Source organism: Ictidomys tridecemlineatus, chromosome 11 (genome assembly GCF_052094955.1).
Source record: "Ictidomys tridecemlineatus isolate mIctTri1 chromosome 11, mIctTri1.hap1, whole genome shotgun sequence".
NCBI classification, from domain to species: Eukaryota; Metazoa; Chordata; class Mammalia; order Rodentia; family Sciuridae; genus Ictidomys; species Ictidomys tridecemlineatus.
In genome coordinates this window covers 97,695,563-97,720,969 of record NC_135487.1, presented here as the reverse complement: position 1 = coordinate 97,720,969, position 25,407 = coordinate 97,695,563, and the positions used below count along the sequence as shown (strand labels likewise).

General features: G+C 37.1%; 2 protein-coding genes across 2 annotated transcripts; one reads left to right on the top strand and one right to left on the bottom strand.

The window, feature by feature from the left end:
- Positions 1-8,890: 8,890 nt before the first annotated feature.
- On the bottom strand, positions 8,891-14,082 carry LOC101976040 (tripartite motif-containing protein 43). The gene is made up of 6 exons (XM_078024918.1): positions 13,672-14,082; positions 12,923-13,018; positions 12,117-12,347; positions 11,489-11,511; positions 10,626-10,723; positions 8,891-9,784 (listed from the first exon to the last, which is right to left on the bottom strand). The coding sequence occupies exons 1-6, from the start codon at positions 14,080-14,082 to the stop codon at positions 9,291-9,293; spliced, it is 1,353 nt and encodes a 450-aa protein (XP_077881044.1). The 3' UTR covers positions 8,891-9,290.
- A 7,837-nt stretch (positions 14,083-21,919) lies between these two features.
- LOC101972356 (upstream-binding factor 1-like protein 1) lies at positions 21,920-24,115 on the top strand. Its single transcript, XM_005342027.4, has one exon. It carries the CDS (start codon positions 22,046-22,048, stop codon positions 23,123-23,125), a length of 1,080 nt encoding a protein of 359 aa, XP_005342084.2. The 5' UTR covers positions 21,920-22,045; the 3' UTR covers positions 23,126-24,115.
- The last annotated feature ends 1,292 nt before the right edge of the window (positions 24,116-25,407 follow it).

Here is a 25,407-nt window from a genome sequence, read left to right as displayed (position 1 = left end):
ACCTATTGTTTAATATCTCTCAAATATTGTACTGCTTAGTTTTAACAAAAATCAAGCTTTTACAGGGTTTTCTGATTTACAATAAAATGTATTAACTTAAAAATATCCATACTTAAGCTATCATATCTAATTTTTGTGCCTATGTGAAAACTGAAAACTGTGGTTTTTTAATCTCTAGAAATGTTTTGTAGTATATATATTTAAACTGTATGTGTTAGGAATAAATGAAACCATATTTTGGTGACTCATAGTGCATGCATGCATTAAATGAAAAAAATGTCTACCAAAATGCATTTTTTCACTGGGAAAAATAAACATTGGGTCTATGCAAAGTAAACATTAACTTTTGTAGATTTCAGTGTAGGACAGTCCATCACAAACATATTTGCCATATTTCCCTCAGAACTGCTTAACTTTCAAATTATAAATTTCAAATATTAAGAATTTTAAGTAGGGGATAGGAAAGGTAGCAGAATACAACAGTCACTAATATGCCATTATGTAAAACTGTGAGTATGTAACAGAAGTGAGTCTGTATTATGTATTTGGGGAGTTCAAAACCCAATTGAGTCGAATGTATGAAAGATGATATGTCTTGAGCTCTGTAATGTTTTGAACAATCAATAAAAAAATAAATAAATAAATAAATAAGTTTAAATCTTTCTACAAAGTAAAAAAAAAAGAATTTTAAAAATCTTTTAAGTGTGATTTTATTATTTCAACATTTGTTTTTCATTCCACATGATTTTCAAGCAAGCCCAGAGCACTTAAAGCTGTGACTAGTCATTGTGAGTTTAGTTAGTGACATCTGCAACACCTGTGGTGGAAGAGTTTGCCATTAACACATTCAGCAAGTGAGATGGCTGTTCACACACAACAATTACATTTGTCAGATGTTCCACATCGTTCTCAAGTTTGCCTTGAGCTAGTGACTCTTCACCAAGCTGTATTTCTTCAAGGAAGACTTTCTGAACAGCTTCAGCATCTTTCAGATCCTGTAACTTGGAAAACTCACTCTCTTCTGGGCAAACTTCTGCTTTACTCTTTGATCCCCAAGTGTGCTCTTGAAGTTGGTGTTGCTCCACCTCTTTCAATTGAAGTAAATGGTGTAGAAGATGATGAGCCCCACATATCCTTTACCCTTTGGGTCACTGCACTGCGTAGGCTGCACTCCCTGCAGAGTGGATTGTGGCTACATGAAAAGAGAGTGAAATTTTAATAAATTTTTTTATGGTAAAGTTTATGTACTGATTGCTTTCACTCCTCAGGCTTTGCTCTGCTTTAAATACAATAACCTGTAGTTCCTGACATGCATTCTTAGTCTCCTTTGCTGCTTTCTCTTTCATTCAGTTGTGTGTACTTCCTTAGTCCTTAACTCACTGTATCTGGTGCTTTGATGTCATTATTATATTAAGTCCAAAATATTATCAAGATGTGTCAAAAACTCAGAATTCATCTTACTTTTAAATCCTGCTCGTTTTTTTAGCATGTTGTGGTTTTCCTTATAAATTATCCACCCAACAGCCCACATTTTCCCCAGTCTTATTTAGTGTATTTCTCTTGCTTTTTCTCCATCATCATATGTGATGCCCAGGAAGAATGATGTCAGGCTGCCAGGCTCTAATAATTTTAGTAAATTTTCTTGATAGTTAAACTTTCTTTAGGCTTTGTTTGTTGTTACAAACAAAAGATTTAGAGATGATAAACTAGTGGAGGAAAAAATAAAAGTTCCCAAATGATGGCCTCCATTTTGTCAAAAGAAATGAGGTTATTTTTTTAGACAAAGGTCTTTCAAAGATTCTTCTTGTATATAATAGCATGTTTATATTATGCACTTTACATAGTGGAAAATCTTCATATCATTTTTTATTGAAACAAAAATTTATCAAATATTGTATTAAATTTTTATGTATAAAGAATGATGGAAATAATGCAGAAAGCTTTTGGAACTCAAAAAATACTTGTATTTTCTATAGAGTCTTGTAGGCAGTTTCAGCAGTAATGTTGTATATAAATATATGCTTTTGCTTTCTTAACACGCTTTGGGAACTTAGACTATTCTATATAAAATCTAGATGGGTAAAATGTTGAATTTATTTGAAAAAAAGCTGTTGGGCTGGGGATGTGGCTCAAGTGGTCACATGCTTGCCTGGCATGTACAGGGTGCTGTGTTCGATCCTTAGCACCACATAAAAGTAAAATAAAGATATTGTGTCCACCAAAAAATTTAAAAAATAAATATTAAAAAATTCTCTCTCTGTGTCTCTTTAAAAAAAAGCTGTAGCAGATTATGTCCATTATTTTCATTCTGGACACTAAATTTGAAAATTCAAAATTAAAGAGCCCTTGTTGGGGATGTAACTCAGTAGTTTAGCACCTGCTTAGCATGTGTGAGGTTTTAGATTTGTAACAAGCACTGGAAAAAATAAAAATAAAAAGCCTGATTTCCATTGATATTTATTCCTTTTCTGACTGTTTTACTCTTCTGTGTTGAAGCTGTACCTCAGGGCCTCATGCTTGCAAGGCAGGCGCTCTATCACTGAGCTGCACCCTCAGACAAAGACCTGACTCTTTTTTTTCTTTTTTGAGAATATAGAAGATCTCTAATGGTTTTATCACATACATACAAAAGAGAAACAATCATGCTAGGGTGTTCTCCATGTTAAACAGCATTTCTTAAAAAAAAAAGCCAAATCATATGTAATAAGTGAAAGCATTGATATTCTTGTGTTGTGAAGTTAGGGGTGGGGTATGTGCTATTTGTATTTTCAATTAATAGAGAAGTTTACCATGGTTGTGAGCACAGATTATGCAAACTTATTTATATTGTGTGTGTGTTTGTGTGTGAGAGTGTGTATGTGGGTGTGAGACTCTCTGTGTGTGTGTGTGTGTGTGTGTGTGTGTGTGTGTGTGTGTGGTACTGGTTATTGAACCCAGTATTATGCACATGAGGAAAACCTTTAAATTTGGAACATTTCATAAGTCACATTTGCCACCAGATGGGAGTAAGGCTGATAGCACAGGTTAGAAAATGAGATGTATGATTTCAACTGGACCTCTGTTTGGCTAAAATCACATGGACAATGTTAAAGAAAAGTGGTAAAAGAGTCCATTTGTGTATATGGGTTAAACATTGTCTCCTAGAAAATATTTTTAATTTTCTCCATTTAGAATGATGTTGACCTTGGGTTTAGCATATATAGCTTTTATAATCTTGTGTTATATTTTACTATCACTAGTGTTTCTAGAGTTTTGAACATGAAGGGTTACTGTCTTTTGTCAAATGCTTTTTCTGCATCTATTGATATGGTCACATGATTCTTGTATTTAAATGTATTGATATAATGAATTATGTTTATTGATTTCTGTAGGTTGACCCAAACATACATCTCTGAGACTTGCCCCCACTGAGACTCCCCCACAATCTGATGGATCTGATCTTCAGATTCCCCAAGCTCTTCCACACAGCAGTCCCAAGGTCTCAATGCAATTTCAGCTTGCAAACAGAGAGACCACCAGGGATGCACTAACACTAAGGAGTGACCCTGCAAAAATGCAGTAAGATGGCAGCCACTAGCACACCCAGCACAAAACCTCACATACAAACAAACTTGCAGGCACACCAACACTGAACCTTCAGGTCCTGGCCAGTGTCACCAGAGGCAGTATCATGCAACCAAACATTCAGGAACACTGACACTGGACCTTCAGGCCCTAGCTGATGACTGGCAAGCAGCAGTATCAGAGAAAACCTTTTTTTTTTTACCTCTAGAATCTTGAGTCATGGAACTACAAGGAATGCAGCCTCCCTCTAATCTGCCAACTTTATAGATAAAATATACTGAGCCTTTCCTCCTCCTCCTCCTCCTCCTCCTCCTCCTCCTTCTTCTTCTTCATCTTTTACTGGAACTTGAACACAGGGGCACTTAACCACTGAGGAACTTCTCAAGCAAATTTTATTTTTTAGTTTGAGACAGGTTCTTATTAGTACCTCACTATGTTGCTGAGGCTGTCCTTGAACTTGCAATTCTCCTGTTTCAGGCTCTGGAGTCACTAGGATTGCAGGTGTGTGCTACCATGTTTAACATTTGCTGAATCTTGTTAGAGAAGGCCTATCTTAACAAAGCTCCTGTTAAGTGCACACATGCCTTAAGCCTTATAAAAGGCCCAGAGACCTTAATAGCATCACCAAATGGCCAAGACTCCTGGTTGGAAGAGGACATTTTCAGCTTGTTTGAATGCATGTAGAATAACCTAACACCAATGACAGCCATCACTTCACAGTAACAGAATCCACCTGGGTAATTGTATCTCTTTAAGTTTTTCTGGGGAAATATACAAACTTACATTGTTAGAGATTCTCAAGTGTTGAAAAAACACTACTATGACAGAATTGTTCTTAGAATCCAAGAAACATGTTAATGCTTAAAAAAAAGTCAGAAACTTGAACTTCTCAAAGAAACTCAGCAATAATTATTTCCCAGAATTCTGAACTAAGCAACTTGGACATGACCAAAATCCAAGGGAGGAGGGTTCAGAGCAAATGAAACTAAAATTAATTCAAGATTTCCAGGAGAAAGTACTTTCAGAGAAAACTTACCAACCAAGTGAAGACTATCCAATGTAGTTCCATACTCCAAGAAATCTGATTTCTCCCAAGAGGCACTGAACCAATAAGAAGAAGATTTAGGAAATGTGGAAAAAGTGAGATATCCAGAAACTATTATTTTTTTTCAGGAAGATGAAATTGCAAGGATAGCCAAAGAGGCTACACATGAAAAGACACCACAAGTTTTTATTTACTTATTTATTTGTTTGATTATTTGTTTGATTTGCTAGTGCTGAAAATCAAACCCACTACCCCATTTGTGGCAGGCAAGTGCTGTACCAGTCAACCACATCCCTGATCTGAGGACACCAAAAGTTCTATCAGGATTTTTATTTGAGTAAGTATCTGCAACAGGTACCTCTGAGGGATTGATTCCATGATAGAGCTGGCATCACATCTCACAGCACCTGAAGAAACAGTGTGAGGGACAGGCTGTGGAATTGCAGAAAGTTTACAGAGTAAACCTAAATGTGTGGATTGAGATTGCTGCCTTGGAATTAATTGATAGGCAAGCTGTTATACACACAAGAAGCTGACCATGACAGGAGGCCAGAGTGCCAAGTTCAGATGAAAGTACCTACCTATAATCCTCCTCAGTGAAAAGCCTAAAAGAGAGGGTTGAAGAGTGCTTGCACAGTGTGCAGGAATTACAGAGTTATTTTCTTAATCTGAAAAAAAACCGAGTACTCATCCCCAATTTTAAAAGTTCAAATGGTATGTAGAGAAATGGACATACATTTGTATTTTTGTTTTTACTGTTATGTGGTGTTTTGAAGTCAGGAATTTTTATAAACTATAATGGGTTAAACATTGTCTCCTAGAGAGATCTGGATCCTGGGACCCGGTAGTTGTAAATGTTATCTTATTTGGAAATATGAGCTTTGCAATGTAATTAATTTAAAGACCTCAAGATAAGATCACCCAGGATTCATGGTGGTACCTACATTCAATGATTAAGAGAAAAAATATTTGAGACATGGACAGAGGAGAGCCATTTGAAGAGAGTGATAGAGACTGAGAAATGCTGCCATAATCCAATGAGAGCCAAGCTTGCCATCAGCCACCAGGAACCAGGAGAGAGGCATAGTACAGGAATTCTTTACAGCTGCCAGAGAGAGCCAACCCAGTCAGCACCATGATTTTCAACTTTAGCTTTCAGAACTATGGGAGTTGCCTAGTTTCTGAGGCTGGCTATGGGGTGGATGCTCAGAAACTGGGAAAATTGTTCTGGATGCTGAGTTGTGGAAGAACCATTTACCCCAGCCAGTTCCATCTAGACCCTGAGTGGTTTCATATGCCATTTTTTTGAGGCAATGCAAAGAAAAACATTTTCAATAAATTATATAAGTGGGTGCATGTTCAGAAGCAAATGTTTATGACCTTGAGTGCATATGCAGAATCAGGATATCCCAGAACTTGGCTACATACTGAAAACATAACCCGCTAGAAGCCTTGACCAGAGAGCCTAACTACTGTGACTTGGGGCCTGCCCAACATTGACCTCAAACTTGTGATTCTCTTGCCTCAGCCTCAAAGGTAGCTGGGATTACAGATATGTGCCACTACACCTTTCTGAAATGTATAGAATTCTAAAGACACAAACCAAAGAAATCAAGAAGCCAGCAAAATGGAAAGGACAAGAAAGGACTTCCCCACACAGCCTTTGGAGGGTGTTTGACTTTTTAATCACTTGAATTCAGACTTCTGGCCTCCATAGGTATGAAAATAAATTGTTTAAAGTCACCTAGTCTGTGAATTATTTATGGCAGGCCTAGATCACATCCCCGATATACATGGAGGGTCACACTGAGAGAGTCCAAATCCTAATTGTCTTCATTTTATTTTATGTGCCTCCAATTACTACATTCAGCATCCAAAGTGGAGATATCAAGGCTAAGAGACTTCTGAGACTCAAAGTAATAAGAAAAATAGTAACTGACACTGATTATTGAAGTGCATGATCATATCCCATGTGCATTATACAGGCTAGTAGAAAAAATTTTAAAAAAAGAGAAATGTAATTAAAAGGATACAGTTTTTGGATCCAGTATAACTGACACTAGATTACTCCTTGAACAAATAAGATAAAACAACAGTACAAAAATCCAAGATTTTGCCTTGATTGTCACTCTGTGGAACATTTCCCCTGTGAAACTAACACTCAAAGTAAGGTTGATGATTATGGGGTCCTACATTTGCACCTATTTTCACCCCCATAATTTTATTTGGATTCTTTAAGAAAATAGTTTTTGATCTATGAAATACAGAATAATATATAAGCTTGCTCTTAAACTCATTTTTCTAAACTTTAATCAAGAGATTGTAGCCATACTTTTTATAAATGGTTGATTTAGAATCATAGAATCTGGTCTTTTATATTCAAATATTCATTGTGTATGTAAAATGTAAATATTATTCATCTGTTGAGAAACCACAAAATGACACTACTCAAAATAATTCACCATGAATAGCAGTTGGGCCTCTTCATATTTTTAACTACACATTTATTTTAGAGCAATTTTTCATCCACAGGAAATTAAATAGAAAGTTGAGTTCCCATATTTTCTCTTCCATCCTACATGCACATCCCTGGCCACTATCCAAGTTCTGCCCTGGAGAAGTATGTTTGTTACTATGAATGAAAAAACTCTTATCATTCAAGCCATTGCCATTTTGTCATTTACATATGGCTACAGTTCGATTCATCCATTTCTGAGCAGTGATAGCACTCATTTCTTCATATCAACTATTCATACCCATAAAACTGTATGGCCTATTAGTCCCTGAAGATAATCCAATATGAAATTTTAGATACATTAAGTTGTTTCTCTTTCTTTAAAGAGCATTGACCAAGTTTTATATTTGTCAGGCCACCATGGGCACAATCATTCCTCTGAGGATTTCACGGTGAGGAACAAGGTCTGAAAGTATATTTTCATCAATATCTGTCATCAAATTGTCACAAAGTACCATCAAGGTCAAGCATAAAATGCTTCACTTAAACTGGCAACCACAACTGCTATTGCAACTGAGAAATAGGACAAACAGCAGAACTCAGAAGGAAGGTGGTCCAAGCTCTGCATATTCAGAGGATCACTACTGCACAGGGCTTCACACTTTGGCCACTGACCAAATTTCATGGATGAAGCATCAGTGTACGTGAACATTTTTCAAAAACTTAATTACACGATATGTTCTTCTAAAACTTGCCTTGTTCACAACATAAGCATGTCATGGAGCATGGACATATAGATATTTGTCCTAAAACTTTTCAAATTTAACTTGAAAACATTTTATATTTAAAGAGATGTTAAAAATGTGATGGAATGACTTACTTTGTCTTTCCATGCCCAGTTTGTTTCTCCCCTAAAATGATCACACATTTCCATGGCACAATTTGCAAAAATTGGAAGCCTACTTTGGGAGGTTATCACAAACTGAAGTCAGACATGTCTCAGATTTCACCAGCTTCTATATGAACATCTCATGTTCTATTCCACGATCCAACCTAGAATGGAGCATTGAATTCTCTCTCACATCTCCTTTGGTTTGAGTTGAAAGATCTTCTTTTTTACTTTTTATGACCTTCAAAATTTTGAGGAATACTACATAGGTCTTTTGTAAAATGATCTTCAGTTTTGGTTCGCAGCTATTTTTCTCATAGAGATATAGTTTTAGAAAGAAAGAACACACACACAAAAAAACATCTTTCCTCATTATATGATATTAAAAGTATGTGATATCCACATAGTCGGTGTATTAAAATAAGTTCATTGGTTTTAACAAATGTACCATTCTGACTAGGGATGTTGGAAACGAGTGAAGCTACCCACTTGTATTTAGAAAGAGGGGGCAGTTAATACATGTTTGTTTGTTTTTTATTTCCTCTCAGTTTTGCTGTTAACATAAAACTCCTTTAAAATAGTTTAGGAAATATAAGGGTCCAACTTTACTGGCTTCAATGAAAAACGAGTCCTTGTCCTGAGTGTGAGAAAGAACTTCATTTGTTTTTATTTCCCAAGGAAAAATAAATTATATTTTTTTAGATCAATAGAAAGATGAAAACATCAAAATAATGTTTATTGCAGATAATGATATAAAAATTCATCCTACAAAATGTCATTCAGCTGAAATCATAAAATTATGCAATCTTAAATCTGACAAATTCACAAAACATATAAGCAGGCACAGCATGTAGTGTATCTGGAACACATGGTTTGCCAATCATTTTATGTTCCACAAAAGATGACCATCATTAAAAGGAAAAAAAAAATGAGTCAACACAATTTGGTAATTTACACTGTCTTTATATTTAAAAAGAAAGTTACAGTCAACAAATTGCCATTTTTATTTTTTCATTGGGTATTAAACCCAGGGGTATTCTACCAAAAAACTGCATTCCCACCCCCCCCTTTTATTTTTCATCTTCTTCTTATTATTATTTTTAATTATTTTGAGACAGGGTCTTGCTAAGTTTCCCAGGCTGGCCTCAAACTTGAAGTCCTTCTACATCAGAGTCCCAAATTAACCAAATTGTGTGAATTAATAGGCATGTGCCACCATGTCTGGATCAAGTACAAATTACTTAAAAAGCACTAAAATACAGTATTGTGAACTTCAACTAGGAAGGGCTGCCCGGAATGTAAATTCCCCAGGCATAGAGTTCCTGACTTATCCCTGTTCACTTGTGGCCAGTGTGAACAAAAGGCCTGACTGGGAAATTCAAAGAGCCAGAAGGGTACCGCCATATAAGAGAACCCTTGGCGACGTTCACAAAACTCACACTTTTACTCTCAAAATCAACAAACACACCAACCCGGCCCTCAGGCTTCTCTATATAGTGAGAAAGCATTGGGGAGGTTGTCAAGAGACTAAAGTCATCGTCTTGCTTCACAAAAAGGAGAAGAAACATGTCTTCGGATTCAGTCACTGTGCCATTCCTTCTTATCCAGGAATCCTTACAGACTCCTACAGCCCAGTCCAAAGGGTCCTTCATATCTAATTCCCAGTACAATTTCCCAGAGTTGAAACTCTCTGATCCCCATGCAGCAAAATAGTTAATTCCATCAGAATTCAAAGACGAGTCTGGAAGGATGTGCCCAAATCTCAAACGTCTCACATCATCAAATAGCTTGAGGTTATCACTGGACACTGTATGTTCAAAGGATATCTCCACTGTAGAATGAAGAGAATATTCAAATCAAAACCAACTTTTAAATTGCTGTTAGATGAGAAGGTCTACCTGAGTCTTAATGTGGGGGGGGGGATGGGGTGGCAGAAGAAGAGAGGTAATTGTGGCTGAAGTGCATTGCACTCACAGGTTTCTAGAATACTTCAAAAGAAACAATAGTCCAACCACAATGAAAACACTGCTAAATATGTGGACACTGTAATAAAAGGATGAGCATGTCTACTTCCAGCTTGTTACTTTTCATTTCATCTGAGAAATTGGAGGTCTTCATTCCCATTCAATCCAAAGCAATAATTCATTGCTATGGTTCCTATTTAGTTCTACCATGGAACTCTAAAAACTGCTTCATCATATACCAACTTGTCTTTTTTTGATGCTTGTGAAATATTGCTCTGTGCATTCGGTTATTTTATGTTTGTTCATACATGCTTTTATATTAAATTTAACGCACTTAGTATATTACGTTTAATAAGATACGTATCACACATTCGATTTCTAAGACATTTTAAGGGTAATGTTTAAATAACCTTCATCACTCAGTGCAATTAATTTAAAATGGGAACATATTGAACTAATTTATAATTGTCTTATTGATTGAAATGATTTTGTATGTATAGCCCAAATCACATTTATTATTATACCAGTGATCACTTATTTTTGTCCTTACTTAATCATGGTGATCAGTTTACTAAATATTATTATAAATACCAATTGGAAGACCATTCCCTTTGGGTAAATTAAAGGTTAATAAACGGAAAGGTTTCCCATAGAAAATCATCACTGAGAGTCATTACACTATGCTCCCATCACTGGGCTGACACTCACCTTGGAAACACTTGAGCCTGTCTATCAGACCAGTGATGGTCTGGGCAGGAAGTGCTGGCTTTAGAGGCTGAGGCAAGTGCAGCTGCACTGATTCACTCCTGAAAGTAGGAAGAGGACATGAATCTTCTGGTGACAAAAATGACATCACAGTTTTTAAGGAACTAAACAAAAATTCTGCTGAAAATGTTTCTTGAAACCTTTTTCTCATGAATGTACCTCTGTGAACATGAGAAGGGACTGTCTCTAGGAATCTTTCTTACTTAATTTTCAAGTTAACAACCCATTTCTCAGAGGTACCCATGTTTCTCATTAGCTAACTAGGATAGGAAAAACTGCCCCATGCACCTCAATGTTTCTGATTTACAATGTCAAATCATACATGGTTGCATTTATCTTTTTTTTTTTTAAAGAGAGAGAGAGAAAGAGAGAGAGAGAGAGAGAGAGAGAGAGAGAGAGAGAGAGAGAGAGAGAGAAGGAGAGAGAGAGAGAGAGAGAAATTTTTAATTTTTTTTTTTTTTAGTTTTTGGCGTACACAGCATCTTTGTTTTGTGTGTGGTGCTGAGGATGGAACCCGGGCCGCACGCATGCCAGGCGGGCGCGCTACCGCTTGAGCCACGTCCCCAGCCCCACATGGTTGCATTTATGAACGTCAACATTCAGCCCAGGATGACATATATCCCTCAACCAACAGGGGAAATAGAGGCTGACTTCTCATAAATGTGAACAGGAAATCATATTCAAACAAACACATGAACACACAGTTGATTACTCTCTACATAATCTATGCCTTCACTTTGTTAGAAACTTAAAACAATTTCATAGCTCTCAATGGTATCTCAGTTTACTCTAAAGTCAAAATTTACCTGATCAACAGATCTCCCAAGTCCTGCAAAGAAAACAAAAGAAAAAAGCTTATTTTTTTTAAAGAAATTGAATAGTATTTTGTTTTTGGAAAGATCATGTAGTATCAAATATCATCACACCAATGCTTCTTATGAATTCATTTTCATCTCTCAGAACAGTACCAGTAAAGCATATTTAAAGATTCTGAATTTGTGATTAAATCAGAATCCAGAGGGTCTAAAAAGTGTGAGAAAGAAGGATATCAGTAATACACAGTGTTTACTGTCCCCAATTCCATAACTTTTAAACAGAAGAAAGAGAACATAAGGTTTTCTGCATATTGTCAAATGGAAGGCAAAAAATGAAATAAATTTTTTCATAAATAAATTGTTATTTTTCTGGATCTTAGAGAAGCAAGATACAACAGAAAAACATTATAAAAAAAACATTCTAAGTGAGCTACTCACAAAGTTTCATAAATCTTGCTTATTTATAGTCAGGATAGAAGGTCTACTTTAAGTAGATAATATTCAAAGAGGAAAGAACCCCATAATTGATGCAGGAAATATAAAAACTACTAAATAATGCGGTCAAAATTGAGAACCCCCAAATCATATAAAATACTTTCATGCACAACTCAGTTCTTACCTGTAGCAGCTCCACATATGGTTTATGGGACATTTTCACCAGTTCCTCATATATTTCTCTTAGGTCTGTCTTCTTTTGAACCATATTGGCTTCACTTTTTTTGAGTTCCTCTAAAATTCTTTTGCTTTCCTTTCTAAGAATGTCTAGATGTCGATTTTCCTCCTCATGAAGAACTGGATGTAGTTTTTTGTACTCAGCCCTGATCAGCTCTTCCCTGAGATACACGTAGTACTGTAGGGATAGATTGTCTAGATCACAATTCCAGTATGACTTTATCCTCCTCCACCTAAACCTCTCTCTTTGACCATTGTCTTTTTACCAGTATGTTACATATGCCATAATTTTATATTCATCCACATTTCAGAAATTAGAAATTCACTCTTCTTTTATCTTCATTCTTTCCCTAGTTTTTATAACAATGGCAAGGAACCAAACCCATCCTTCCCTCCAACTACTTTTATCTGCTTCATGAATGCCTGAAATATCTTAAGAAAAGGTTTTGATTGACAATTTATCCTTCAAATAGAAATTTCTATATGCAAGCAATTAGAATTTATAGCTGTCACATAAATAACTATATGCAATATTCTGATCTCTGGTTAGAAAATTAATTTTCATCTCAAACCTCCCTATGACACTGCCTGGTCATTTGTTTCAACAACAAGGTCAAATTTTACCTTTAGGATTCAAAGCCACCAGAAATGATGTACCTAATATCCTTACACCATGATGCTATAGTGAATAATGGATGAATTTCTAGTATGTCTGTTTCAAGCTGAGTCTCAAGGAAATAGACTCATACTTACCATCCATGGACTGATTATTTTCTTCTCTTCATCTATATTTCTTTGATTTACTTGGATCTTTTCCCGTACTGATCTTATTTGCTTTAGGAGCTTCTCCTGTAAAAGAAATATAAACTCAAACAATAGAGAAGCAAGCACATTTGGTTTCAATCTCACAATGATAGAGAATAAAAAAATAAGAGATAAGTACTTTAGTGAGAAAAAAAAATCATAATGCTTTCTTTTTGCTATTGATGATTGTGAATTTTAGGAGATTTCAGACTGCAAAAGTGCATAATGTAGCCATGTGCCTAGGGATAGTGATAAAGATGAATAGTTTTTAGATTGGCTTCAGAATTTTGTTTTCTGATGCTCTACCCTGCTAATTCCCCAAAGCCTTTTATCTTATTTATTCCCTAGTGTTAGTAAATATTCATGCTGTATAGAAATGTATTGCATTTGTCTTTTTAGTAGCCAGTAACTCTTTTCAAAATGAGCAGTTTTTAATGCCTTAGCCATGAAAATTAAAATTAAAGTGACCAACTACTTTATCACTACCTCTGTGGAATCAAGCTCCACAAAGGCAGGCATGCTTGCATATTTTATTTATTGCTTACATTTTTGGTTCTTAGCTTCTTCCTTGATGCTTATAAAATTACCTAGCATACAGAAAAGAGTAGGGCAATCATCATCATCCAGATCCTCAGCTCTTTTGAAATCTCTTAGCTCCGCTGCTGAGCCTTCACAGTGTTCTCACTGGTGTCACTTACCTGGTATTCCTCAGCAGCCCTTTCCACTGAAGGGTGGTTGTGAGCCCTGTGCTCCTGAGTGTTGCAGCAGAGCCGACAGAGCAGGTTCTTGTTCTCCTCACAGAAGATCTTCTTTGTCTGCTGGTGGGTCACACATATATTCTTCTCAGAGTTCAGGAATTGCCTGAGATGAGCCTGCCTTGCCATAGATGTAAGATTCTTCAGAAGAATATTGTTTTTGACATCTCCCTGCTGTGATGGCTCCCTGCACACAGGGCAACGGGCAAGAATTTGGGCTTGTCCCCAGGGAAGGAAGAAACAGGGCCAACAAAAGCTGTGCCCACAGCCTATGGTGACTGGGTATATAAGGTACTTCAGGCAGACGGAGCAAGTGAGTTCTTTCTGGAACACTTGTGGTATTTCTGAATCCATTATTCTGAGGGAAGAAAACCATAAGGATTTAATCATCTAGCCTTAAAGAGATAAAGACCTGCACCAATTTTTACTCATATTCTCATCGAATAGCACACTACTGTCTAGGGAATAATAAACTTGCTTTTGTACATGACAAAACAGAACAAACTGAGTAAATAAAGAATGCAAATAAATCAAATATTTAAGTGAGTAGCTCTCTATACAAGTCTGAACTATTATCAAGCACCTTTCATACTGTGAAAATATGTGATTATTTTAATCTGCTCCAGAAAACAAAGAATTCTTTACAGTTTTTATTTAGCTAAAAATCTGGTTTCTCATTTCTACTATACTTGAACTTCTAAGAATGGAAGAGATAAAATATTTCTAAAAATATTTTTGGATCTACAGGTAAAAATTTATACATTATCTGAGGACTAGTTTCAGAGTGCTTATAAAGTACGTAGGAGCACTGGGCATGGTAGCACACACCTGAGACAGAAGCACTGCAAGTTCCTCACCAGCCTCAGCAAAAGCAAGACTCTAAGCAACTCAGTGAGACCCTGTCTCTAAATAGAATCCAAAATAGAAATGGGGATGTGGCTCAGTAGTCCAGTGCCTCCAAATTCAGTCTCCAGTACAATACATAAATAAATAAACAAATAGAGATGAAAAGAAAAAAAAATTTAAACTACGAAATTACATTTGATTTTGTTTGGGAAAGTAGTAGCTACAGCTCATGTGGCAATTGTATACGTACCTTAAGAATTACTCTATGGTTTCAGCAGTTCTTGCTACAGAATTGAAAATAGGAATTAACCTTCAGGAGCAGGCACTCAAGGTGTGGAGGAGGTCGATTTTGAAGTCATTCAGCCAGGTGAGCTTCAAACTCTACTCTGGAGACGAGTGAGCTGGTCTCCTGGAGTGCACTTTTATTGAGTCCCTGAAGACCACACCTACTTCTTCCTTGATTGCTTTTAGGGTGTTTCCAATCAGTGTTAGGTAATTAGTGTAGGTAATCAGATTAGCATGGGCGAGGCGATTAGATTGGTGGGAGTGGTTTGGATGTGTGCCTAATTAGTTTCCAGGTATGAGCTTTGCAATGTAATATGAACTTTGCAATGTAATATATTTAAAGACCTAGGAGAAATTGCAGGACATCTAAGAGTGGGAAACAGAGTGACTGTTACCCCCTGGGAGTTTGCTCACTAGAGGAATGCTTCCTTGTATAATTCCATGGTCAGAATCTCTACATTAGACTGAGAATCTAGTGGTTCTTTCAGCTTTCCAGCCTGCAGACTGCCATTGTGGGAATATACAACTTCTAGTTCTGTAAGGGTATCTAATAAATCCCCTTTTTATAAATATATATATATTTATAAAAAGGGGATTTACAGTATATATATACTGTTGGTTCTGTTACTCTAGAGAACCTAATGCTGTAAAGCAATTAGATTGCAATGGAGTCCCTATTTCTTTCTCAGATTTTCAGAGTTCTAGATAAAGGAAGCATCTCATTTCCAGGGACCTCAAATGTTCACATTTAATAAGTTCTTCCCAAAAGTGGAAATCAAGAATATAAAACCTCTCAGACACTGGGATGGGCAGCAGTATTTTCCTCTGGAAGATGCAGTGTAGTCACAATGATTTCTGACACCTAGGATAAAACAGTTACATGAGGTCTATCTCAGACAAAAATTTTGAGACAGCTCCTTTTATTCAGCCTAATGCCTTTTTAGCCTCAGAAATCTCAGGGCAGTGATTTCTCCTAAACATTTCCCTTAATAGCCCAGGATTCTTATATTAGAAACCGAAACACATGCTTCCATACCATACCATCCAATATGGTATTTTTTGAAGTCTTCTTGTTTTTACATCCCAAAATCATAGTAACTACTGGATAAAATCATCTTTGATACTAATCTGTATCAGGGAACTTCTAACAAAGTCTATCAAAGCAAGACTGAATCTAATACAGAGGCATTATATTTGATAAACAAAGAAACAAACAAAAAATACAACCTGTAAAAAAAAGTTAATTTTTGAAAGACAATATCACAAAACAGAATATACATATATTTATATATAGTCAAATATAAAAAATATATTCACTTTTATGAGTCACTATATTAAAACAAATTTGAACCACATATTAAACTGCTAGACCTCCATAAGAATAAACAAAATTTAAAAATCAATATGGACAGATAAAAAAATATAATAAATGAAGTTTACTCAAAGCTGGAGAAAGAAAAAAATGCATAATTACACAAAGCATTTCCCAGTGCCTAGGTATTCCAGTGGAAATAAACAAGTTCTTGCTAAATTGCTCATCCTGGTATCAAATTTGTGATCCTCCTTCCTGAGACTCCTGAATAGCTAGGATTATAGGATTGTGCCACCATGCTGGCAAAGAAAATGAAATTTTATAGAATGTTTTGTAAATAGATTAGATTTATTATTTTCTACACATCACTCATTTGTTTTTAGTATTTCAAATCTGGTAAAGTCTTACACTTATTATTCTGTTTAATTTTAAAAAGACAAATTTTAAAAGTTAAGCAAGTGATGTAAACTTTTAAAAGTATAAAATCATGGGGATGAAACACAAAGGATAAAGTGTTCCAAAGGTTCAAGCTGTTGGCCACATGTGACAGGATTAACAATGTCTGACCTGGCTGCCTGTGCAGAAAGTGGAGGTCTTCAATTTGTGCTTGAAGCTCCAATAAGCACCACTCCTCCACCTGAAAAAGAGATAAAAACAGTATCTCAGAAGGTATCTTGACTTCACAGACCCCCGGAGAATTGAGTCTGCTATTTGGCAGGTTTATGTCTTTGCCCACTTCTACCTCCAAACACTCCAACAGAGAGTGGTGAAAGTTTCACTGGGTCGCTGGTGAAAGTCAAGCCCATGGATAACATTTCAGCAGGATTAACACTGTCTCAACTCCACACCTTTTTTTAGATAGTCGTGCCCAGTTTTACAGTCTATCCTTAAATTTCTTATCCTTCCAAGTAGCCTCAGCCTCCTGAGTAGGTGGGATCATTGACATTAACCACTGCGCACAGCAGCTGTCTCAAAATTTTTGCCTGAGCTAGACCTTAAGTAACTGCTTTATTTTATGTGTCAGAAATCACCATGACCAAATTGCATCTTTCAGAGGGAAAATATTGCTGCCTCACATAGGATCTGAGAAGTTGTATCTTCTTGATCTCTGCTTTTGGCAAGAAGTTTAGCAAATGTGAACATTGAGGTCCCTGAAAATGAGGGACTTCCTCATCTAGCACTCTGAAAATCTGAGGAAGAAATAGGACCTCCTAGGCAGCCTAATGTCTTTGTAGCTCTGGAAATCTCAGGGCAGTGACTTCTGCTAAACATTTTCTTTTATAGCCCAGGATTCTTTATTAGAAACCAAAACTCATGCTTCCATACCATACCACCCAATATATTATTTTTTGAAGTATTCTTGTTTTTACATCCTAAAATCTTAATTAGTAACCACAGAATAAAATTACCTTTGATATTAATCTGTGTAAAAGGGAGTTTCTAGGGAAATCTACCAAAGCTAGAAAGAGTCAATAGAGGCTTCAGGGTCAAAAAACTTCACTGCCATACAGGATGGGGAGTGAGGAATGTGGCCATCTTTGTTCTTGCAGTTCATGTTGTGTATGTGGCATTATTTAAGAAGCAGCCCCATGTAAGGGTCCCGGTCTCTTTTTGAAAAGCATGAGATTGAGGTGACAAAAATAAAAACAAAACTATTACTCTTTCTTTCTTTCTTTCTTTCTTTCTTTCTTTCTTTCTTTCTTTCTTTCTTTCTTTCTTTTCTTTCTCTTTTTTTTTAACAGAAATTAAACTCAGGGACACTTTACCACTGAATCAGTCCTTTTTAATATTTTAATATTTTAATTAGAAATAGAGTCTTTATCAGTTGCTTAGGGCCTCACTAAATTGTTGAGGATGGGTTTGGACTTTTTATATTCTTGCCTCACCCTCAGGAACTGGAATTATAGGTGTGGGCCACCTCAGCTGGTGAGGAAAACAAAATTTCTAAACTAAATCCCTCTCCAAATGGGAGAATAAAACTAAAGCTAAAGTCAGAAAAAAAAATGTTTATAAATGTTAAAAAACACTTACTAAAAAAATCACATATGATGACACCCTCTTTCTGTTCTTAAAGGTGAAAAATAAAAGAACACAACTGAAAATCTTTAGATATAATCTGAACTTGGGTACTCTTTTTTTTTTAAGTCAGTAACTGTTGGCAAGACTCTGGATGTTTGTTTATGAAGATTAGAGAAGAGATTACATCAAATTTTTCTACCTGAATACTAATTACCCACACATCCAAACCAATCACACTAATCTGTTCACCCATACTAATCCAATTATCTACACTAACACTGATTGGAAGCATCCTGAAATGCAATCAGGAAGGAGTGTGGTCTTCAGAAACTCAATAAAAGTGAACTCCAGGAGACCAGCTCATTCTTCTCCAGAGTAGAGTTTGAAACTTACCTGGCTGAATGACAACAAAATTGACCCCCTCCACACCTTGAGTGCATGATACTGAAATGTAATTCATATTTTCATTTCTGCAGCAAGAACTGCTGAAACCATAGAGTCATTCTTAAGGTAAGTATATAATTGCCATATGAGCTCTAGCTACTACTTTCCCAAAAAATCAAATGTAATTTTGTAGTTTATACCTTTTTTCTTTTTTTCAATTTTTTTTGTACTGGAGACTGAATTCAGAGGCACTGGACCACTGAGCTCAGAAATTTAGCAAACAATGTTTTAAAAAATTAAAAGTGTTGGGGGCATTGTTTAATGGTAAAGTGCCTCTGGATTCAATGTGCAGTGCTGAAGAAAAATCATGTACAGCTATAACAATGAAAAGTTTTTAAAAGAATTCTCAACAAGTTACTTCTATTGAAATATCTAAGGAGATTAGTCTTCTGAATATTGTATCATACACACATTGTTTCTATGTCTATGTATATCAATGATTGTAAAATGTTTACTGATTTCTCTTTTGTTATGCTAGTGGGATTGAACCATGAACATTTTACTTCTGAGGTACATTTCCTGCCCTAATTATGTTATTTTTAGAAGGATTTCCTTGGCTGACCTTGAATTTGGAATCCTTGTGCCTAAATCTCCCTAAATAATGTGGATAGTTTATAACCAGGTTGTTAGCTACTATTTTGTAAAACTAACCATTTACTCAAACACTTCATTAACCTAGTGTTTTCTAAATAATAATCCATTATTTCTAATATTCAGTTAATTACTACTAACTTATTTAGATATAAATATTTGAAGTGGATGAAATGTTTCTTTAAAAACATGTTGAAGCAGCCAGGGGTAGTCGCTCATGCTTATATTCCCAGTTACTGAGGAAGGAGGATCCCAACATTGAGGCCAGCCTCAGAAACTTAGTGACATTCAGTCTCAAAAAAAAAAAAAAAAAGTAAAATTCTGTGCTTGAATGTGGCTCAGTGGTTAAGCAGTCTGGGTCCCTGGGTTCAATCTCTAGTACTTAAAAACAATCTGATATGGCCAAAGAGTTTGGTATATCTGGTATCCTGACTGATTTGATTTTCAATGTAGAAATATGAGAGGGAGAGGGAGAGGGAGAGGGGGAGAGGGAGAGGGAGAGGGAGAGGGAGAGGGAGAGGGAGAGGGAGAGGGAGAGGGAGAGAATATCAAACACTTAGAGGTGTTTGTAATGTATTCAGGATATAGAAAAGAAGTCAATTGGATCAAGAATGCACTTGACCTTTTGCCCTTAGGCTAGTAATCTATTCTGCAGAAATCTAATCAGGGTGGGGCTTTAAGGATCACAACTAATATAAAAGCTTCTCAAAGAAGAAATATGTTCTCTTTACAGGCACTTGGAGTTGGCTAGAATGTGGAAGCCTCAATAGGTTGGTTACTCCTGTCATCCAGAGATCTTAGAAGCCACAGAAATCTGAGCCAGCTGAATGAATATTTGTGCAAATGCTGACAAGACAAAGCAAAGAGTCTTCAGGTGAGTACTGAATTCTGAGTAAATGAACTCATACTTTCTCTCTTAATTTTTTTAACTCAGTTTTCAGAAGGCTTCCCAAAATAGATGCTGAAATCTGTTTAATAACAATCATGTAATTATTTTTAATTCACACATTGTTTTAAAATATAGAAGTTAATGTATTTTATTTTACATTCCCTGTGTATCCAAATTATAAATTTATGGAGAAAAAAATCCTTGATGTTATGTACCTTTATTTGGGAATTGGATCTGAGCTTCACTAGAAAGCACTGAAGAATGTGCAACATTCTATTTTCAGGAACTTCAGGTTTTAGCTTTGGTCTATAAAGTTTCCAATGGCAAGCCAGAATCTACTGATAGCTGTGGAAGGATGACATTGGTGAATCAATGAGGTGCCAGAAATGAGACAGTTTTCAATATTTATTCCGATTTAGAAATGAGAATTTTGATGACCTACAGTCATTCATTTTTTTATTTTGTTTTTATTTGGAGCTGGACACAATACCTTTATTTTATTTATTTTTTATTGGGTACTGAGGATCAAACCCAGCACCTGCTACATGGTATGCTAGTGCTCTACCACTGAGCCCCAACCCCAGACCCTCCAGTCATTCATTCAAAAGCAAACACTAGCTGCCATTTAAACTTGGAGTTTTTGTATTTCCAAAGGTGGATTACCTCGTGAATAGTGAGTTTGATATGACTGTGGGGTGCATCGCTCTTACACACTTCTTTTCCAATGTTAATTTTATACATCTATTTTTGAGTATAAAAGCTCAAAATATATTGTGTCCTATTGTTATTTTTAACAATTGCCACTTATAAAATAGATGGGGGTTTAAGACAAATAATGTTTTTTCTTTCCAAACATTTCAGTTGTGACCGTAAACACAGAGTATGGAATTAGTTTTGCATTTATTTTGCAACTTTGTTGGGTAATTGTCACTTTTATCCCAGTTACTGTCTCTGTTCTATGATTAAGTTTGTTTTTATTTTCATTTATTTAACCACATTGATGATGAAGTATTACATTATAAAAGACAAGATTGGTAAGAAAATAGATCTACCAGATCTGCCATATGTTGAAATTCTTTTAGGTAACAGATTTCTGAAGAGACTATAGAAGAGGCAGTACTTTCATTGAGACTACAATATAAGAAATAGAAATCCAGATAAAGCTGTAAGTGTTATAATTCTCCTGAAACATTGCCATTTGAAGGGAGAGATAGTATAATTTTTTAGAGAAGTTTTGTTTGTGACTGCCAGGGTCTTGAAGCATCTGTTCATCAGTCACAGATGGCAGAACCACCTTCCACCCACAGACCATGATTGAAGTGTTTTTGAGGAGTTCACTGGAGTTCATTGGATTATGTTGTATTGTTTCCAACTCCTTAGCTTCACCTTTACTGATACCTATTTAGACTGCCTTTAGAAGTGCCTCACTTAGGGCACAACAGAATGGAATACATTTCCTTTTAAGCCAGTTCTCTTCATTGTGTCGTTTTACTTGGTCTTCAGGGTCTTTGGGTTATTTGAAGCTTTTGGAGGGAGTAGACTGCATTTGTGTTATTGTGTTCTATCTCAAGGAGGCTCTGCCAAGATTTTGGAAGCAGCCTGCCTGGAGAGGTAGAGATTTCAAATATTGCACATGCAGCATAAAAAGGCAAGCATAAATTTCATTTTAGATGTAAATATTCTTCCATTTACATTGTTAATTTTAAACTACTCAAGCAACATATTCAAGTGAGGTTTGATTATTTTCATTATCCACGAATGAAAGAGAATAACCCTCTTTCTCTTTCTGTTTAGAAATACAATATCACACATACTACAGAACTTCCAGGAATAATTTATCTGCTGAGTTGTGAGACTGGAGGAGTTTGAGCTCCTGTTGAGACTTTTTCAACAACTGAGACTTTTTCAGTGGCCCAGAGAGAAATCTCAAAATGGCATCATACCACAGCCAAGGCTGCTGGTCAGACAAAAACATTCTGAGGTTACTGGAAAATATAGAGAATAATGTCCAATGCAATGATAATGAAACATTCAAGACAACCCTTTCAAATATGGACTGGGAAAAAATAGCTTTTAAGCATTTCTCTGCAGAAATGTGCAAAGGCAAGTGGTTAGAGATTTCTCGTAAATTGAGGAAGTTACGTACATTGAAAGAATTAGTTCTGGAAGCCAAAGAATGTGTTAAAATTCCCAAAAAATGCAAAAAATATGAGAAACATCCAGACTTCCCAAAAAAACCCCTGACTGCTTACATCCGCTTCTACAAGGAGAATTGGGCCCAGTATTCCCAAGAGCACCCTGAGCTGAACAACAAGGAGTTGACCAAGATCCTGACGGAGAAATACAAGCAGCTTCCAGAAGAAATAAAGCAGAAATATATTGAGGATTTTCAGAAGGAGAAACGGGAATTTGAAGCAAACCTGGCTTGTTTCAAAGAAAATCACCCTGATCTAGCTCAGGTCTCCAAAACATCTGATGTGTATAAGAGGTGCCAAACCAAAGCCAGAAAGAAGTTACAAGGAAATGTAAAAAATGTGGGATCTCTAACAGAAATTGATGAATTTTCTGAGAAGGTGAAATTTCATGGAGAGCCCAAGAAGCCTCCCATGAATGGATATCACAAATTTCATCAAGATTCATGGTCTAGTAGGGAGCTGCAACATTTGCCCCTGAGGGAGCGCATGGTAGAGATTGGGAGGCGCTGGCAGCATGTCCCACAGAGCATGAAGGAACAATATAAAAGACAGGCTGAGGAGTTGCAGAAACAGTACAGGGTGGACCTGGACCTCTGGCTCATGAGTTTGTCACCAAAGGAGTATGCCACCTACAAAGAGACTAGCTATGGGAAGCGTAAAAACATAACCAATGCAGGAGGCCCAAACCCCAAGTTCAAACGAACAGACCAACAGTCCTCATCAGCTGAAAGTCTTCAAGAAGGCCTTGAAAAGAAGCAGGGACTGAAGTCATCAGGGAGGGACTCACTGGACACTGCTCAGATGGAAATCAACTAATAAGGATCATCCCTCACAAGGATCAGCAAAGAACAAGTAGAAAGAGGATGAAGGAAGTGACTCCATAGACTCTAGGAGTGGAGATGAAACTGGATGTGGTGGGTCTGAAGGCAGTGGCTCTAGCTCATCTCCCTGGGGCAATCCTTAGACTTAGACTTCATCTTTGTTCATACTGTATGTTGTTATGTTGAGGGAACTATCATCAAAAAAGAGTTCAGGTTGGAAAGAAAGGAATGTGGATCACTAGTATCTATGGCAGTTTTGTAAACTGGGAAAGGAAGATGTTGAGAGCCGCCCACCCTGGTAAAGGCCACTCCAGGACTCCTGCGTCCTCCTCCATGTCCCTGCCTTCCCTCCGGTAGCCCGCCCTGTCTCCACCTCCCTCCACAGCCCCTTGTGACCAGGGGGTTTCAGACAGGAGGGCCTCTTTGGCGGAGGCTGGCAGACGCCAGGGGTCAGGTCAGGAAGAGACCGTTTTTTGGCTCTTGCTCCCAGAAGTCATTGCTCCGCAGGCCTCCAGGTGCACCCCCTCCCCTCCTGCGGGTGCAGACACAGGTGCCCTGGCCAGGGTCTATCGGGAAGATGGCAACCCTGGGCATGAGCTGGCAGCAGCACTATTAAATTAGGCAGTACCAGTGGATTTATGGGATTTGTTGAATTCATGGGACTTGCACCTCTTTGTCCTTTAGGGTTAACCCATGCAGAATAAATTAGGGTTTACTTTCTCAGTTTCACAATGGTACATGATTTTACTGTTGCTCCCAGGCATCTGCCAGAGTTGAGAGCCGAAGCCCAGTCAGGGATGGCGCCTGGCATTTTGCCAGGGTGGAGTGCCGTGGAGTTCCCATGGAGCTCTAGTGGAATTCCTAGAACGTTCGTGTGGGTGGAGTTGGCGGGTAGAGTTCAGGTTGAGTGCTGGCAGAAGTGCTGGAGGTGGCCATTGAGCTCTCAGGGGAATTCCTGGAGAGCTCGAATGGTGCAGGCATGCTTTGTGGGTGCTAAAAATAAAGTTCGTTCCTGCTTGATGAGTGGCTCCTGAATTGTGCCCAGCCAGACTCCGGCAGGAAAACCCATCTAGAAGAATGGAAGGGGGTGGTGGAGGGGGGACGGTGGTGGAGGGGGAGCGGGGGTGGCACGGGCAGGGCTGACCTCTGGTTCCTTCTTCCTCCGCACATGGCTGGTGGCAGCAGAGAAGTTCAGTTTTGGCACTCTTCACCTGCCATTTCTCTTTCTGGCCTGCTTTGCCTCACCTGAGCCACGTCATTCCTGGACACCAACCCAGCAGCTTCCTCTTTGCAGATGGTGATATATGCTACAACATGGATGAACCTCAAAAATATAAGTAAACCAATCAGACACAAAAATCACATATTTTATGTCTCCATATATTTGAAATATACAGAATGTGGAAATCCAACAGACAGAACCAGAAAAGATGGTCTCAGAAACAGAGAGTATGTGAGAGTAATCACTTAATGGATATATGGTTTGCATTTGTGGTAATTTAAAAATCAGGAACAAGATAGAGGTGGTGAGTCCACCACAACACAGTAGAGGTCAGTAAATTGCACATGTTATTTATCTAGCTACCAACCTACTTATGTATTTATTTACTTACTTATTCATTTTTCAGTGCAGAGACTAGAACCCATTGCCTCATTGTGTGATAGACAACCAATCTACTTCTGACCAATATCGTCTCCACTAAACAGGATATTTTAAAATGATCTTGGAATCATATTGGTTCTCTAATGAAAACAATCTAACACAGATATGCAAGATGTAAATAATAGGAAGAATGTGTGGGGAGTAGGCATATGGGACCTCCCTTCTATATATTAAATTACCCTATAACAGTAACCCTGTTTCAGAAAAATCATGCCTATCTCTAAAACAAAAAGAACATTCTTGGAGGGAAATCTCAGACTTAGCTGTAAGTTATGCCTGGATGGCCCTTAACCGTAACAAAGATGCCTATGTCCTAGGAATTCATGACCCACAACAAACCTGTCTTCTTTTTCTTGTATTTTCCTGTGATGTTTTCTTGGTCCTTTTATGATAAATAGAAAGTCCCGGGGCCCATTTTCAAAATATAGTGTTTCAGCTTTAGTTCCAAAATCATTGAGGAAATGAGAAGATCAGCCAATGAGGAAATAGAACCAATGGTTACCAGCAGGTTACATCTGAGTGTGACAGATTTACAGTCCCATGACAAAAAGGAGGTGAAGGAAATGCTTGACACACACGGATCTACTGTGAAGGCCTTCCCTCCATAAGACAAC